This window comes from Dioscorea cayenensis, unplaced genomic scaffold (assembly GCF_009730915.1).
Source record: "Dioscorea cayenensis subsp. rotundata cultivar TDr96_F1 unplaced genomic scaffold, TDr96_F1_v2_PseudoChromosome.rev07_lg8_w22 25.fasta BLBR01000129.1, whole genome shotgun sequence".
NCBI lineage: Eukaryota > Viridiplantae > Streptophyta > Magnoliopsida > Dioscoreales > Dioscoreaceae > Dioscorea > Dioscorea cayenensis.
Window position 1 is genome coordinate 2,958 of NW_024086520.1, and position 17,205 is coordinate 20,162.

At 38.5% G+C, this 17,205-nt stretch overlaps 3 protein-coding genes and 1 pseudogene across 3 annotated transcripts; all 4 read right to left on the minus strand.

Moving 5' to 3' along the window:
• Positions 1-1,111: 1,111 nt before the first annotated feature.
• LOC120253607 (probable 2-oxoglutarate-dependent dioxygenase AOP1) lies at positions 1,112-2,453 on the minus strand. The gene is made up of 3 exons (XM_039261913.1): positions 2,041-2,453; positions 1,560-1,944; positions 1,112-1,372 (listed from the first exon to the last, which is right to left on the minus strand). The coding sequence occupies exons 1-3, from the start codon at positions 2,451-2,453 to the stop codon at positions 1,112-1,114; spliced, it is 1,059 nt and encodes a 352-aa protein (XP_039117847.1).
• A 2,000-nt stretch (positions 2,454-4,453) lies between these two features.
• On the minus strand, positions 4,454-4,777 carry LOC120253608 (dirigent protein 1-like). The gene has a single exon (XM_039261914.1). The coding sequence runs from the start codon at positions 4,775-4,777 to the stop codon at positions 4,454-4,456; it is 324 nt and encodes a 107-aa protein (XP_039117848.1).
• Positions 4,778-5,197: 420 nt separating this feature from the next.
• On the minus strand, positions 5,198-8,602 carry LOC120253609 (glutamate--tRNA ligase, chloroplastic/mitochondrial-like). The gene is given in 12 exon segments (XM_039261915.1): positions 5,198-5,572; positions 5,790-5,946; positions 6,216-6,316; positions 6,737-6,851; positions 7,321-7,358; positions 7,360-7,385; positions 7,503-7,605; positions 7,732-7,833; positions 7,941-7,961; positions 7,963-7,990; positions 8,072-8,180; positions 8,545-8,602. Coding segments are annotated over 12 exon segments (1,095 nt in total). The 3' UTR covers positions 5,198-5,335.
• A 9-nt stretch (positions 8,603-8,611) lies between these two features.
• On the minus strand, positions 8,612-11,055 carry LOC120253610 (annotated as a pseudogene).
• Positions 11,056-17,205: the final 6,150 nt, after the last annotated feature.

The following is a 17,205-nucleotide window of genomic DNA, read 5'->3' on the forward strand; positions in this document are numbered from 1 at the left end:
ATGACGGCTGTGTTTCTGAAGAGTTCTTCTATGTTTGTTGTTGGGTGATGATGATGAGCAGCCAAATGTTACAAAAGGTAAAAGATTCACAAACCTAGTGCGGGGAAATGCTACAAAAGGAAAAGATCCATCACCGATCGATATTCATGAACGGATACAGGATCTAACAACTCACCACCCTCTGGATCTACCAAAGGGATACAGAGTTGAGGGGTTCTCTCCTCACTAGCCTGCAAAAAACCTTGAGAGAAAATAACAAGGAAAGGGGCACAACATCCTGCTCTCCAAACAAACAATACTGCCTCCTTTTTGACATTCAGTCAAGTATTAAAACCCTTGGAACACCCTCCAAATATAAGAAAACTAAAAAATTAACAAAAGTATTAAGCTAATATATACTTAGGAGATAATTAAAATTAAAAAGAGTGTTACAAGGAAAAAGAAAAAAAAGAAAGGAAAGAGATGAGATCTCCGTGGATCAGTCATTTTTGACATGTCTTCAGTCTAGCAGCCATTACTTTCTCTAGAACCTCTAATTAATGTAATATTTGTTGCATTGGAAACTAGACTCCCTTGGCTTTTCAACTATGGGTCATATGCATCTTTTGGACATCACAGTTATTACAGATTTCACAATGATGTTCATCAAAGACAGAATGTTCCTCCGAAAATTCTTCGATGTTTCAAGTGCTTAACACTTGGCCTTGTTTGCTTTGCTCCTGCATCAAATGATGGTGACTGGAGAAAACAAATGATGGATGGTGTTGTGGGAGAAGAAGTGGAGACACGTTTTGTTTTCTTTGTGCCGGTGGGCTCGCCAATGCAGGAGGAGAAGAGGATGAGGATGAGGAGGATGGTGTTAGAGAAGGTGGCTATGCAGAATGGGGAATGATGGTTCATTGGTTTAGTATGTGACTGTGTTTTAATGAGTCATTATTTTTAATAATGAAACAAGGATTTTTGATACAGATAAATTTTATTTTTAATTCGTTTATAAACAGTATTAGCAACGGATTAAAAAAAATATTGTTTTAAATAGTAATTTTCTTATAGTGCACAAATTAATGAAGTAATGAACAACAATTTATAAAACATTGTCATGAATTAAGGATCAGGCTGAATTAATGCATTCAAAGGAATCAAGCATTGTCTCAGCTCTGCAAACATTCTCCAAAGAAAAATTAAGATAATCCAAGAAGATGAATGGTTTGAAAAGAGCTGGCCGTCCTTCTTCTTCATCAACAAACTCATCAAATACCTCCACCACCTTATTACCTTTTGGACCTATAAACATCCCAAAACTCAATCTATCCTTCTTTCCCTTCATCATCACTTTGTGCAATGGTGCATGTATCCTCCCATTACTCCACACCTACATACACATATAAATATTTTTAAATAATATATAACTTAAGTATATATATGTGTGTGTGTGTTTCATAATAATAATCTTAAGTATATATATATATGTGTGTGTGTTTCATAATAATAATAATAATAATAATAATAATAATAATAATAATAATAATAATAATAATAATAATAATAATAAGACTTACTCTGAGAGCATCACCAGCAAGAACAATGAAGGAACCAGGAGAAGGGTTGACTTTCATCCACTCTCCATCCCTGGACTTGCACATAAGTCCATCAACCTCATTTTGGCATAAAACTGTCACAAAATTATGGTCGGTGTGAGGGGTGAGTCTGAGAATTGGTTCCTCATCTTCATCGTCGTCACCTTCACCGTCACCGTCATTATTGTTATTGCTTAGTGGAGCTGAATACTTCATCATCCTGAAAAGAGGATCCATGGTTGCTTCATGATCAGCAGCACTATGATCTAACTCAGTCCTCCCAATAACACCATAACTCTTGTACAACATGCATAGTATAATCTTGCTTAACTCTATCAACTTGCCACTCATTCTCGTCATTGTTTCACTGCCACGTTAATTAATTAAACCATAGTTATAACATGCATGCATGCATTTGAATCAAGAAAGAAAGAAACAAAGAAAAAGATATATATGTTTATACTAGAACTTTTGATTGCCATGAGGCCACATGAGTTGAGTGAAGGAGAGGAGTTGGCCGGAGGAGGGAGAGGAATTGACAACGGCGAGGGTTTCGTAGACAGTTCTGGCGGTGCGGAAGTAGGTGTAGTAAGGAGTGAGAGATGAGTTCTTGAGCTTGGTCTCTGGGGGGAGGTTGAAGAGTTGGTTCATGGATGAGAAGGTCTCATGCAAGAGTGAACATTCATCTTGCTCTTGTTCTTGATCATCATGATATTCGACTAGAAAGAAGCCATGAGTCTCAAGAGCTTTTTGGACTTTTTGGCATTCAAGAGTACTGATACTCCATTGATTGGCGTCTAAACTTGATGGTTTTTTGATATGAAGGTGAGCAATGGATGTAGTTGGAGATTGAGATGGAGATGGAGATGTGGCCATTAATTCTTCTTCTTCTTCTTCTCCTTCTTCTTCTTCTTCTTCTTAATCTTGGATCTTGGAACTTCTTTTAATTTTCTTGTGGATCCGTTCATTGACTTTTTGTGTCGCACCTACATTAGATATCACCTAAGCATTTATTATTATAATTATTTATTATATTGGGCAACATGGTGAAGTTAATGGCATAATATATAGATATACTTTTTCATAACCAATTTATTGACTTCTAATTTGATTATTCATGATAATTACAAGTTGATGTGATGTCCGGTAAACTTTTTTCTATAATTAATTATAAAAAAATATTATATAAATCGCCCATTTATTGTAATTGGTCTATTTTATTTTATTTTTCACAGCTGTTTGATTGCTTCTTTGTAGGAATAGTTGTTTTCTTATTAATATATTCATATAGTTCAATTTTTTTATTTTAAATCTTTTCATATATGATGGGAGTTTCTTATGATTTTTAGGATACAAATTTACTGAAATAAAAAAAATTTAGTCAAATTTAACTTAAATTCCACGCAAAAAGAGATGGCAGGTGGTGGCAGAATATTACGTGGAAAAGTTTATTATTTCATACCTCTTATTTTATTCATGGCATAATATTTAATTTCTTTTTTTATATATTTTGGGTGCGTGTATATATATATAACTTAATATTACTATCATAATGAAGTGTGTATATATATAGGAGTAAACATATTCTGGGGATGTTCACAGGAAAGTCAGAGATATTGAGAAAAAAGAGAGATATAGAGCGATGGGTTGATAAATAGTATTTTTAACATTAATCAAGCATTGTATCACCTCTCAATAGGTCGGTGGGGTGTGTTTGGGTTTTATTTTAGCTTAACTGTAGAGAATTGAGCGGTTACTGTATACATTAATTGAATGGTTCAAATCAAAATATGTATATCCTGCTTTTCACTGTGTTATGATTCATAAACACAGTGAAACTATTCAGTGGAATGAAACAAACTGTTAAATAACAATCTAACTACTGATGATCAACTTGGGTAGAATTAAAATACATTTAAGAGATTTTTTAATTTGGTTTTCTTTTAACTTATCCATTTATATTTTATATACCTTTATTTCCGATGAATTATATTTAACTGCATATTTTTTAAAATATATTTAAAAAAAAATAAATTTGAAAAAATTAATATAAGTTTTTATAAAATTTAGATTACCAACTAACTTCACTCCTTGATTCCTGCTAGTATATCCAGCAGCAGGGCTACGATTTCACTTACCTCCATGTTCGATTAGATGGGCTTCTTGATTTTGAAACCCTAACCGCTGCCATGTGAGTATATCACATATATATGACAAAAGGAGTATATCACATATATATGACAAAAGGATTTCTGCGGATGTTCGTAGACGTCCATAGTGTAATAAGGATCCGTTTTGCTTTTTATTTTTTTCATACATCGTAGGTATTAGTAGGAATAGGTTTCAACGGTGTGATATTTTTTAGTTATCGTACAAAAATTGATTGAACGTTGTTCTAAAATAATGCTTTTATTCCACTTTTTATCGTGTATTATTTATAAACATAGTAATCACTATACATTCATAATCAACAAATCATTGGACATTGGATTAAGACGTCCTATGGATGTTCACTGCAGATCTTGGCATTCATATGTATATATAAATATAAACAAGAAACTAATAAAGTTTTCATTAATAGACACAATGAATAAGTAAACTTAATTTTGTAATGAAAATAATAAATCTCAGTGATGAGAAACACGAACATGATACTCAACAACAACAGCAACACTAGAGCTTCCACCGGTGGTGAGGTTACGTGAATGGGTGGTGAGCATAGCATACCCAAGAGCAAACTGAAACTTTCCGGTGCCGGTGATGACCGGCAACTCCCTCATCTTCGACCGAAATGCGACCCTCCCAAGCATCACCAGCGTGCTTCCATTGTGCTTCCCTCAGTGAAAACCAAGTTCACGTTCACCAGCATTGCCGGATCATCGGCGTTGCTGGAGAGAGAATATGGACATTCCTTGAGCTCTTCCGATCATCTTTGATGTTGGGTCTGGGCCGTCGGTGAGAGGGTCATCGACGACGGCTATGTTTCCGAAGAGCGAATTCTCTGTGTTTGTTGTTGGTTGCATGGTGATGAGTGGTTGGATGATGGTGGTCGCCGGAGAAGAGAGATGGTGGATGGTGTCGTGGGAGAAGAAGTGGAGACGTGTTTTCTTTGTGCCGGTGGGCTCGCCAGTGAGCTTTCCGGTGCCGGAGGAGAAGAGGATGAGGAGGAGGAGGAGGATGGAGTTAGAGAAGGTGGCCATGCAGAATGGGGAATGATGGTTCATTGGTTTGGCATGTGGCTGTGTTTTGATGAGTCATTATTTTTATAATGAGATTGAGACAGAGAGAAATTAATAATGGTGTTATGTTAGATAATAATTTTGCATGCATTATTTATTATGTCATTGATAAAATGATGGATGATAAATGGGGGAACAAATTATTTGAAGCATTATTCTTGTTGTCTTCATGATCAATGTGTTTTATATTATGGGATTTTTTTGTTGTTGTTTCTATACAGTGTTCTTTTGAATAATAGTGTGGTAATCTTGAGAAACGTCTTAAGAGATTCACATAAAGTAAAAAAAAAAATTTAATAAAATTTAAATAGAAGTATTTTGCAAAGCATATATAGTATTGAAATTCACAGCAACTCGGATTTATTATGAAGAGAAACAGAGTTTGGTGAATATATAATAATGTTTGGGTAATACACAGAAATACATCATCAAGAAGACAAAATTCCTTTTAAATAAAAAGGAATAATTTAAAAAGAAATTCTCATAAAACAAGAATTGGCAAATAGGATTCAATTAAATTCAGTGGGATGCAGTGGCAACAGGTTCTGGTTGTGCTTCGTGTAGTGCTTTCAATGCCTCCCAGTCCAGTTCCTTGAGCATTCTGAATCTCTCATCTAATGTAACAAAACCGATTTGTGGATTGCCGATATCTCCATTGATTCCGGCCTTGTATATCAGAAGAATACTGCCTCCCATGTCCGGGCCGTGGAGCTTCCCGGTCAATAATACCCGAAGAGGCATAAATAGAGATTTTCCCTGGAATTAGACTCAGACATCATCAAAAACACATTTATGTGATAAACGAATAACGGGCGTCATCAGTTAATGCACAAAACATATCCAGTGACAGCTCTGGATTGCATCTCCAGTTTCAAGGAAACATGATATTTAGAATATTCATTTGACTATGAGATAAAACTATGGGGTAGAAAGCGCGCAAAGTGTTTCCAACATCATAAAGGATATGACTAACCTTGCGTTTCAGCAACTTGCCAAAGCTCTTCACCCATTTTTGCCAACCAGCATGACCTTCCTCTAGTGCTTTACGAAGTTCTCCACTGTCATAAGCAGCAATCAAACTCGAGGCGACCTCAGGGAGTTTGTCTTCTAGAACAGGTTTTCCTTCAGCACTGTGAACCGTACCAAATGGTCAGAAATCAATTATCAGATTAGGTGTGGTAGGAGTGCAAGTAAGAAGCAAGTACCTTATTTCTAATTTCGCTGCTTTCATCTAATCAAATTAACTTATACTAAGAAGCAGACTCCCACCCACTGAGTAAATTAACTCAGCAATTGAATTAACTAGGTATGTTGTTAAAATTGTGAACAATCCACGCAGTTAAAACTCCAACTGCCATTACCAACTTTTCAGAGACAACTTAGGAAGGTGTAAGCATACCTAGTTAAAGTAGAGTTTAATGGATAAGATAGCAAGTTTGACATAACTTTATCAGCATCAGTAACCAAGTCAATCCCATCCTTCAATAATTCAGTGGCTTCCTGCATGTTTGTGGAACAAAAGTTAGACAGCTTTTTTCACGACAAGTTAAACCATTAGAAAAGCAAATAAATAAGGGCAATAACATGTTAAAAAAAAAAAATTAAGGCAACAGCACTATCCAATAAGTCTTGCTCAAAGCGGGAACTCACAAAACTTAAGTACTCTTGCATGTATTTGGATTTATTAGAAAAAGGAGTTTGTTAAATATCTGAGAAAGGATAACCTATTTGATCCATGAGACATAACTCAGCAAACATGTATCCAAATTATTCCAATCAAAAGCAACCAATATCAGCAGGATAACTTACATGAAAATGACCTAAGATCTACTCACAACAATGAATGACTTGGGCAGCATATGCTCTATGGTAAGATTTGTTTCAAGTACCAGTATGATGTGTAAGCAAACAGATATACACCTTTACAAACATCCCTTCAGATTCTAAGAGAATCCCTGCAGTTTTCCACCGTTCTCCTAAAATCTTAACCAATTCCTCCGATGGAAGAGCTCTCAAGTGCTGGCCATTCATCCACCTAATAGTGATAAAACAACCATTGAATAAAAGAAAAATCTAAGCTAAAAATAACAATTGAATACAAAAGTGTAAATATTAAAATTTTGTTCTGAACTTCAGAAATTATATACTGAAGTACGAGAAAGTGAGACAATAGAAATTGCTTGACATGTTAGTGCAGCATCAGGCTGAAGGACCAAGTGACATTTATATTTCAACCATAAATAAATGCTACAATAATTCTGTAGCAGCTGCTTCGTTGGCAGGTAGTATGAGAAACTAAGGGTGTGTTTGTTTGCCTGTTTTCTATTTCATGTGTCTAGTTTAAATTTTCCCATTTCCAGTTTTCTTTGTTTATTTGCTCTTCTTTTTCTACTCCAATGTTTTCTCTTTTTTTCTCATTTCTATTTATTTTTCTGCGCAAATGTGATAATGACATATTATCAACAGCTAGTAATGATAGCCCCTACATTTCTCCTCTCTCTTACCTCAACTTTGCTGAATCAAAGACTGCTCCACTCTTATTGCACACGATCAATAGAAAACTTCTCCACTACAATACATGAAAACAAACTTTGTGAAATGTACAAAAAGATAAAATGATTTACATTATGCCAAAAAAAAAATTGTTAATGGAACAATACTGACAATAGACACTGTAGAAACTAACCAAGTTGATCGATGGTGAAAAATTCATTTTCTGTACCATCACCCCAACCTAAGAGTGCTAGATAGTTGACCATTGCCTGTGGCAAATATCCCATCTCCCTGAACTATAAATTTAAACAATAAAAATAAAAGATTGTTCAGATAAAAAATAAAAATAAAAATATTCGCACAATAATACACCTCATGATCATGGAAACTATCTTGATGGAATGGCTATAATTATTAATTACCTGTCCAACTGAAGTTGCCCCATGACGTTTTGATAGCTTGCTTCTATCAGGAGCTAGAATCAGTGAAACATGTGCAAAAGAAGGCATTGGAAATCCAAGGGCCTGAGATCAAGGAGAATGTTAAGATCCCTCAATATCTTAATTGAGGTTAGTGTCAATAAGTCAACACTCAGAGAGGATAGAAGATTTGGAAATAGAAGGATTGTTACGTTGTATATAAGTGTTTGCCGTGAAGGTGTTTGGCAAATGTTCTTCTGCTCTGAATTCCAAATAATATCAACATAAATCATCTGCAAACGCACTAACTTCAAACAAGAAAGTTCTATACGTGGAACATTACCTGATAACATGTGATATATGCATGGTGGCATCATCAACAGTGACACAGAAATTATAGACAGGCTGACCATTGCTTCTCAAAATCACAAAGTCACCAAGTGTGTCCAAGCCTCAACTGACCTTCACAGGACTATCAATGAATTAGAAACCATCTGTGTACTTTCTAAGATCGATTTGATTTTGCAATACAATGCACACGCTACTACTAGGTTCATTGTCATGCTCTTATACTACAAAAAGAAGAGGAAATCTCTAAAAAGGAGTTGAACAGCTAGGCAGATGATGGGCATAAGTTCAATTTTAAAAGAAGTTAAGTGCATCACCCCTAGCCAAATTTCACCACCATTCTTCGGGATTCCTCTTGCTGAACAGAAAAAGTAGATCATTTGGCGCCATAAGACACAAACCAAACAACCAAAAATTAAAGCACAAAGCAGTTATTTAAAATGGCTAAAATCATTAAAAAGCTCTGACAAATTAGTCTCATGACAATGTCATTATGAGCAAGAACTCCCTGATTAAACAAGTCCATGAATCTTACTCACCACTGGATGATATCTTCAATCTTCAGTCTGCCTTCCTTGGGGACACGAAAACGATATGTGTAAGGTGTTCCTTTCTCTAGCTCCTTTTGCACTTCCTCATCAGAAGCAGTTGCTCACTTTTCCGTGTGTATACTGGAGGCAGCTGCATTTGTTTTGCAGTTTCTTTCATTTGTTCTAATTCCTAAAAGGGAATGACAAGGAAAATTGAAAACAACAATTAGGACAATGGCATAATTAATCCTGTCCCAGTGTTCGAAGTGGTAAATGCAACAATTCTACATAAACCATAAATTCTAAGAACAGCTCAAATGAAACAGAAAGGAACTAGAGATTCATTCTTTGAAGTACCTCACTAGAAACAAAAGCATCGATAGACATGGCCAGAATTCAATAATTTCTCAGCATATTGCTTATAAAGAGAATTGCATGCCTGACTGGCGTATAGGACCATACTCCCCACCAGCACCAGGGCCTGATAGGTTCATCAAAGAATCATCATCTTCCAAGGATGGCATAACAAACATGCCAGCTTTTAGAATTATAAAAGGAAAAAGCTAGCACTGAATTGATATGGTAAGAAACTGATTGTTACAATAGTTGAGAGCTCTAATCTTAGAAAGACCTAATGAGAGGGAAACAAAATTATACAAGAAAATTATTTAAGCAAAAGGGCAGCAAGGATCAAGAATTAAACACTTAGGAAATTCAATGGCAAGAACCACTCTTTCACTATAAATCAGTAAGTTGCATACATTTAAAAGACACACTTTTAGATAATATAATTAAGTGTTGGAAAGGCTTCAACTAAGATCAGGATGCGCAAGCATAAATTTAATGTGTATTACTCCCTAGGATATTTAAATGAAAATCTCATTATAAACTTTAACAATCTCTAGTCATGCCAATTGTATAGCAAAGATTACTGTAGGCCGATTCCATGATTTTATTTAACTGTTTGTAAAGTATTACTTCAATCTTTTCAAGAATAAAAAAGCATTGCTCAACTAGACATGCTTTACACTGATGAGAAAAATATCAAATAAATCTTATGCAATCCTCCTTATTACATAAGATGCTCAGGAATATAGAACATGCCTCAAAACTAATAGACACCAAACAGCTAATGGCCTTGCATCAGTCGAAAACAACTTCACCTTCGTCCCAAACTCAAGACCAAGCCAGGAAAGACTCATCTCAGCATTGCTTCCTCTGACTCCTTGTAGATCTCTCCAAGCTCAGTGTCTTCAATTCTGAGGATAAACTTCCCACCTTTGGACCTAGGAAAATTATTGTCAGAAGTTTGTTAAAAGTATCTCAAGAATAACATCTACTGTTGAGAGTACAAGAGGACTGAATTTTGAGGCAAAGGACAACATGCAGCTTGATTAAATAAGGCAAAGGCAAACAGATAACAATAGAAAGTAACTACCAAAACACACATATCATACAAAGGATCACATTAAACAAAAATACATATAGTTTATAAGCAACAATTATAATTGTTTTACCAGAATTTTACCTTAAGGTAACTCCAAATGGAATAGGAAAGCAAAAGGAAGAACAAAATAAACAGCTGATGTCACTATCAAGCAGATTAGCAGATGGAACAAAAACTAATTATACAACCACTGCCTGATGCATAAAACCAGGCTCTCTTTATCATAAACAGTCTTTGAAACATAAATCATGTACAATTACTAGCCTGAGTCTCCTGCTTCACCACCAATGATGCCTTCTGCATTTTAGAGCCTAAAACTATCTCATTCTACATGTCGTGCCAATTTGTTGATATTCTCTACACGCTTTGTCATGTAAAAGGGACTACGAACATCACACAGAAAAACTAATCACAATAGAATATCTCCACATCCCAACACTACCCCAACCTTCAATGCAGCTAAAATAAATGAGCAAACAAGCTTCCACTCATGGCAAACATAAGAAAACCTCAAACACCAATGAAAATACAGATAAAGGTCCATCCGGATTAAAATTTATAGAAGAAAACGAAAAAGAAGTGATTTTTCTTAAGGTTTTCGTAGAAACACTTGAGCCAGTGTTAACACTAAAACTGAATCCATAAACCTTTTCTTCTCCTATAAAAGAGCGAAAATTTTCATCTTTATCTCGATGTTATTATTGTGAGACCCATACACAGCAAGACAAAGTCTCCCTTCTTCTGTTCTTCAGCCAGATGATCCCATACATCGAGCTTGGATCTACATAGATTCTCATGAAAAACTTGCAGGGCACCACCGATCAAAAATCAACAACAAATTCAACAAACCTCGCGAAGAGGTAGTTGAAGAGAGCCGTCCTAGCGCCACCAACGTGAAGGTTCCTCGTCAGCGAGAGCAAAACGGACACGGACTTCCCCATCGGCGGCTCGTGACGGCAGAAGCCGATACCGATAGGTTTCTCCGGCGAACCAAAAATACATGGTTTATAACGGAGGAGTGGCGCCGAGGCCGCTGGAAATGCCCACTGAAACCATTGCGATCCCGCGAGGCTCGCCGCCATCTCTCTCTCTCCGAGTCCAGCTCTCGGAATCGTGAGAGGATAAGAATGAGGTTGACATCATGGGCAAGCACAGATCTCGAAGCAAAAAAGATCTTCAGATGCCTCGAGATCGTATCTCATCATTCTAATTCAACGTTGGCCTGGGATGGGCCCCCAGCATGATACGGCCCTTTGCGGGCTCGATCAGTTGCCTTGCGTGTTGGCCCGTTAATAGCGTGGATCAGTTATTATTTTTAATTTAGTTTTTTTCATAAGATTTTTAAATTAACTTTCTTTTTGAGAAGTATATAAATAAATAAAAATAATTTACAAATATATTAAGATATCAAAGTAATTTTTCATGTTTTTAAAAGCATGTAAATAAAATAACTATCAACTAGGCTAGTTTCGGATGACCCGTGATCGAACCTTACGCCCCACTGCAAGCGCTGAGGGCACGCGATCAGCTGGTAAATCACTATTACATCGCCAGCACGCCCCTCGCGGTTTCCTGCTGTTTTGTCATCATTCTCAAAAATAAATAAACTAAATAAATAAATAATCTTTTTTAAAAACAATTGTACTCGCTTTCTCACCGTTAACGTATCTAATATATCATCACAGATTTTCTATGGGTTTGAGTTTTTTCAATATTTAAAACCTTTTCATAATTTTGTAATGCATTGCATAATTAATTTTAATTTTTTAACATGAGTTAAAAAAAATTCATTTACATTATAAAAAAATTCGCAATAACTTTTACCTTGTTCATTAAAAATTCAATTTTTTAATATTTTTATTTAAAAGTTTTAATGGCCATGCCCAGACTGTGCCTAAGCACTATAGTTCTTGGATTCAAATTAGCTATTTTTCTTTAAAAAAAAAACAAATTATTAATAATTTTAAGTGAAAATTACCAAAAAAAATCCTTTAAGTTTGTAAAATTACCAAAACACACCCTTAGTTTTGTAACTCCTCAAAATCCCTCCTTTAAACTCGATGCTTTTTCAAACCCCAAACCCCTCAGAATCTGGATGTGAACGGAGTGAGTTTCAAATTTTTGACTTAAAAACGCCCTTGCATGGGAGTCGTGGTCAGCAGCCCATCCTTGGCCATTCTGAGAGGAAGTGGCGGTTTTTCGAGGGTAATCCCGAGAGACGAATTCTAGTCTGAGCCGCTTATCGCTTTTCTCAACTCACTGCCTCGCCTTTCCATTCTAAGCTCGCCTCCCGGTTGTCTCACCCCACTCTAAGCCCTCGTAATCAGCATTTCATCGCCTTTTCCCTTTCCACCCAGATCTCGAGGAGAAGTCCCCCGCCAACCAGCTATGTGGCATTTCATCGCTTGCAATCTAAGGTATTGACGTATGGTTTACCAGTTAACCTGCTCGCTATACAAAGAAAGATTTTTCTGCTTTTGCTAGGCTCTCTGCTTTTTGTTGGAAGATATCAAGTCTCCATAAGGGATTTCTACTGGGTTTTGTTAGTCTCGCAGAGATTTCGCGTGGGTTTTGTTTTATTTTTGATTTTCGGGACGATACACCATCGTACCAGTCGATTGAGCAGATTTGTCGTAATATTTATAACGCTAAGCATTTCCCGCTCTGATCATTATGGTTGCAGCTTACATAAAGCCGAGGTCGACGCTAAGAAACGAGATGTTACGCTTAAAATTTGTTGTCTCATGAAGATTCTCGCCTCGCTTTATCGGGTCTCATTAACATGTTATATCTCCGTTTAATAACCGAGAGTTTACCGCTTAAAACCCATATTTCCGCTAAACTTTTGTCAATACCGCATGTCTGAATGTGTGTGTTATTGTCAGCAGTTTGCGGATTACGGCGTCAACCTAGTTAATGGCCGATGCTATTTCGACACCCCATGTGGAGCCTCAGTCAATCTGAAAGACAACACACCGATCACCTGGAGATTATTCGGCAGACAATCGCGTCGCAGCTGCTCACCGAGCCGAAGCTATATACCAAGAGTAGGCCATTCTTGATTCTCTTCTACAGCTACGTATGGTCGCATCAATAAACTCAGATCGGGAAAGCTCACGAAGTTTCGCACTCAAGATGTGGCCCCTCGCTCTTGGTCTCACTGCTATGATGGCGACGCAGCGGGTCTTTCAAGAAGAAAACCAGTCGGCTCGAAGGGCTGTAGATCTATCAAAGACCCACGGAGACACAGATTCCATCAAGAGCACTCGTCCGCAACTTGTTCGACAGAGAGGGAGAAGATAATTTTGTCAAACTCCCTGATGGTGTACCTCTATGGGGATGCCCCTTCTTCCCAAATACATCACGCTCGGTTCCGAACTCGATCGTTGATTACGCCGATGATCTACCACCCACTGGGCGATCACGCACGGGCGCAGAGCGACGCACGCGGCTTTGCTGGAGGATATTCCACAAGCAGCCGCCTGAGTGCAAGATAGATGCGCCGGAAAAAGACCAACACAGTGGTACATATGAGGGTTGCTCTGGTCGCGCTAACGCCCTCGGTTTTACGAGTCGACCGGAACGGGAAGAAAGTCCGCTTCGGCAAGATCCCAAGGATCGTCGCTACGGTGAAAGTACTTACCCGAAGCAAGCGATCGGTAGAAACGAGCTTGTCATCGCTCGATGGAAAAAGAGGTAATAAATCATAGACAATGTTTAACATAAGTCTTTAATGTTTAAACATTTTTATTTAGCCGCTTAACTTTAGTATTTACCGCTTAAAAACTTATTCATACCGGTTTAAATATTTTTGTTCTCCGCTTTAATTATATTCTATAACGCTTAAATATATAAACACCATGTTTAAATATAGTTTTTATAGTTTAAAATGAACGATTTCACCGAATTGTTGCTTTACATATGTTAGTTTCGAAATGGTTCCCGGCGACGTCAAGAAGAAATATTTGTTGGGAGCCAACCGACGGATGGTACCGCTCCGGAACCACTCGCTCACGGCGCGGATGAGAGGCAGCCCTCTATCATGCCAGCTGACGCCTGCTCTCCTACTTCCACCCCACCACGCCACGACGATTCCTCGACGGAGAAGCCCTCTCCCATACCCCGCAGATCAGCAACAACCCCCTACCACGACAACAACAGTCCCCGATCTGGCGTGCCCCTCAACCAGGGCGGCCCCTCCGACGCGCAGCACACCGTGACATTAGGCGAAGATGTCACCGCGAACTCTTAGCGCAGTATGCCGGATATTGACGACAAGTTTCTCGGCTTGTCGCCGTGTTGAGGTACCGGAAGGACGTTTCACAACCGACCGCGCAATCCCTCGAAAGAACCAGGGCACCCGGACGAACGAGGCGCCGGAATTCTGACGACGGCGACATCATCGGAAGGTCATTCCAGGCGCTGCCATTCAAGAGACTGCGAAAAAGAGGAGAACAATATCGCCTCGTCTCCACCGCCGGCCGACGATGAACAATAGCAACACCATCGGGCGGCCGATGCCGTTGTCGAGAAGGACATCAGATGATGTGACCGCTGCATTGCTGAGAAGGCTCGTTGACTCTTCTCGATGAAATCTCGACCTGGTGGAACCGGGTCGCCGAGATTGGGGCATCAAAGATGGACACAATCCCTCAAAGATCAAGAACAAGTTAAGGGTGTGTCTCCCAATGATGTTGTTGTCATGGCCACGGCTGAGAAGATCGTCGAATCCGTGGCTGCCGCTGGCCGAGCAAGAGTCATGAGCCCTAGGGCAGACACAATCCCACCACAACAAGAACCATGTAAGGATGTGGTTCATGTTGATGCATCGCTGCCGTCGTCCCTCGCATCGAAGCCGACACAATCCTCACAACAAGAACAACCATGTAAGGACGTGTATCCCAGCTGATGTTGCCGCCATCGTCCCCCGCGATCGAAGGAAGATGTCGCCAAGACCCTCGACCGAGGAACGAGAGAGATGTATCAAGGCCAATCAAAAATTGACTGCATTTCGGGCCTGGAAAGCTTTTTATTCAAGAAGAAGAAATGGGTTGGCCTCGAGTCGTCTTAACTAACACGAGCGGTGAGTTGATGAGGATCTTCCTCAACCGCCTCATGGATCGTAAGTGTAAAGTTTTTATGATATTATTTAAAGGTTTTTATCAGTAGTGTTTAACTATTACCTAATAGTGTTTAATACCTTTATGTTATCATTTAATTTGTCTACTTAACGCTTAATTATATATAATATCATGTAACAATTGATAATATCATTTAAATATTTACTAATATGGTCTTATTATATTCATATCGTTTAACCTCAAGACTCGTAGTGTGGAAGAACGACTACCGCCAAGACCACACGCGACAAATTATACATCACCGCTTGAGGGAAGGAGATGGTCATCGATGATGTGATGGACGCTCGTATGCATAATACAAAAGTCGCCGAGCAAAGAGCCATATCCTTACAAGAAGCGCCTACCATCACCGGATCGCTCATACTGCTTTATACGCTCAAAGCGAGGACGACGACATCAATACCATTATGGCTATGATCGATGTTAGCGAGAACCGCATGAAGTTCAAATTGTCATCCTCCCGATAATCATGAATGACCACTTCCATGTGCACGTCCCCGGACAATGATAAACAAAAATACAGTATTATTCTTCATGTCCGGTACGATAAGGACGCGTTGACATGGTAAGTTCTTTAATTACGTCCGATTAATATCTGTGTGGTATTTAAATCGGTATTCTAATCTCGACTTGCATATCTAGATAGCGGAATCTATTCGACAATTGTGTCGATATGGAGTTCGCGAGTCGAGCGACGATAAAGTACCCACTGCAGCATCGCATACGTAAAAACCCCACGCCAAAAACAAGGAAGCTGCCGATCACACTGCTCACGCTATGCGGTTTATCGAGCAATTACTTTGAGGGTGAGAAGTTACGACACCGCAGCATGCATCGCCTTACCTCGGATTAAGGTATATTACCCGCATACTTAAGGAGGGAAGTAGCGGGCCCTCACGATGAAAGTGGGGTCGTCACAAGCGGGTTAATTTTTGTTTTTGAATAACATGTCCCCGTATATCCGATCATCAATTTTGTTTTTGAATGTAAATCGACAAATTCAATTCATTGTTTTCGTGTTCGAAGAACATGACTTGTATATCTCAATGTAAATTTTTGTTTGTTTTCAATTGTAAGGCGTGTTAAATTTCATTCGAGCTCATTTCATTGTTTAATTTTACGTTTAGTAGTTGTGTACATTTCGCTTTCATTGTTTAAATATACCATATATCGCTTAAACATCGCTTGAAATATTTCAAATTACAGCAGATCCGCTTAAAATAACAATGTCTCGCTTAAATCATTCAATTCGTCAGTAAGAGTAAGTAAGAGTTTAAATATGGAAAGTCGCCCATTAATACACAATGTTTCCCCGCATCGCTGGCTTTATTAACAATGCCTAGTCGGCGATCGTTTCATCAAGATCAGTCGATCGATGACCCGGATCCATGGCGACTGCCGCAATGTAACTCGCAGACATCAAACGCCATGACTCGATCCTCTTTTCGCCTAGGCCGCCCAGTCGCCTTCTCGTACAAAGTGCTCGCAAACGAAGCTCACGATTTCAGTCTGCAAGGCCTCGCCATCGCCGGTATGGGGAATATAACTTCCTTTGTATGCCGCTTTGTAATTATCGACTGGTGAAGTACCCGCTAATAAATCGATGTACGCTGGTGTCTCGTCTCGCATTATTGCCGCGCAAGCGTGTTTCAGCGAGGATACCATAAACTCTGCCACCTTCGACATGAACAAGTTCTAATGGCGAGATCCACAGAGTTGCTCTGACCGGTCGATCACTCGTGAATCGATCATCGACACAACGACCAACACGAAGATTTCGGCTGTCCTCAACAATGATCTCTACCTTCGAATGTATGTCTGGGCATAAATAGGTCTCCCATTTGTTCGCTTGTTCACGCCTTTGCTACATAACACTGCGCATCAACTTGAACCCTCGACAAATAAGGTTAAACAAAGACAGTGATGGTTAAATAATTCGTAAACATGGTTAAATATTATTGTAAATATTTAAACGAAAGGATTAATATTTAAAGTCAGAAAAGTGTAATTA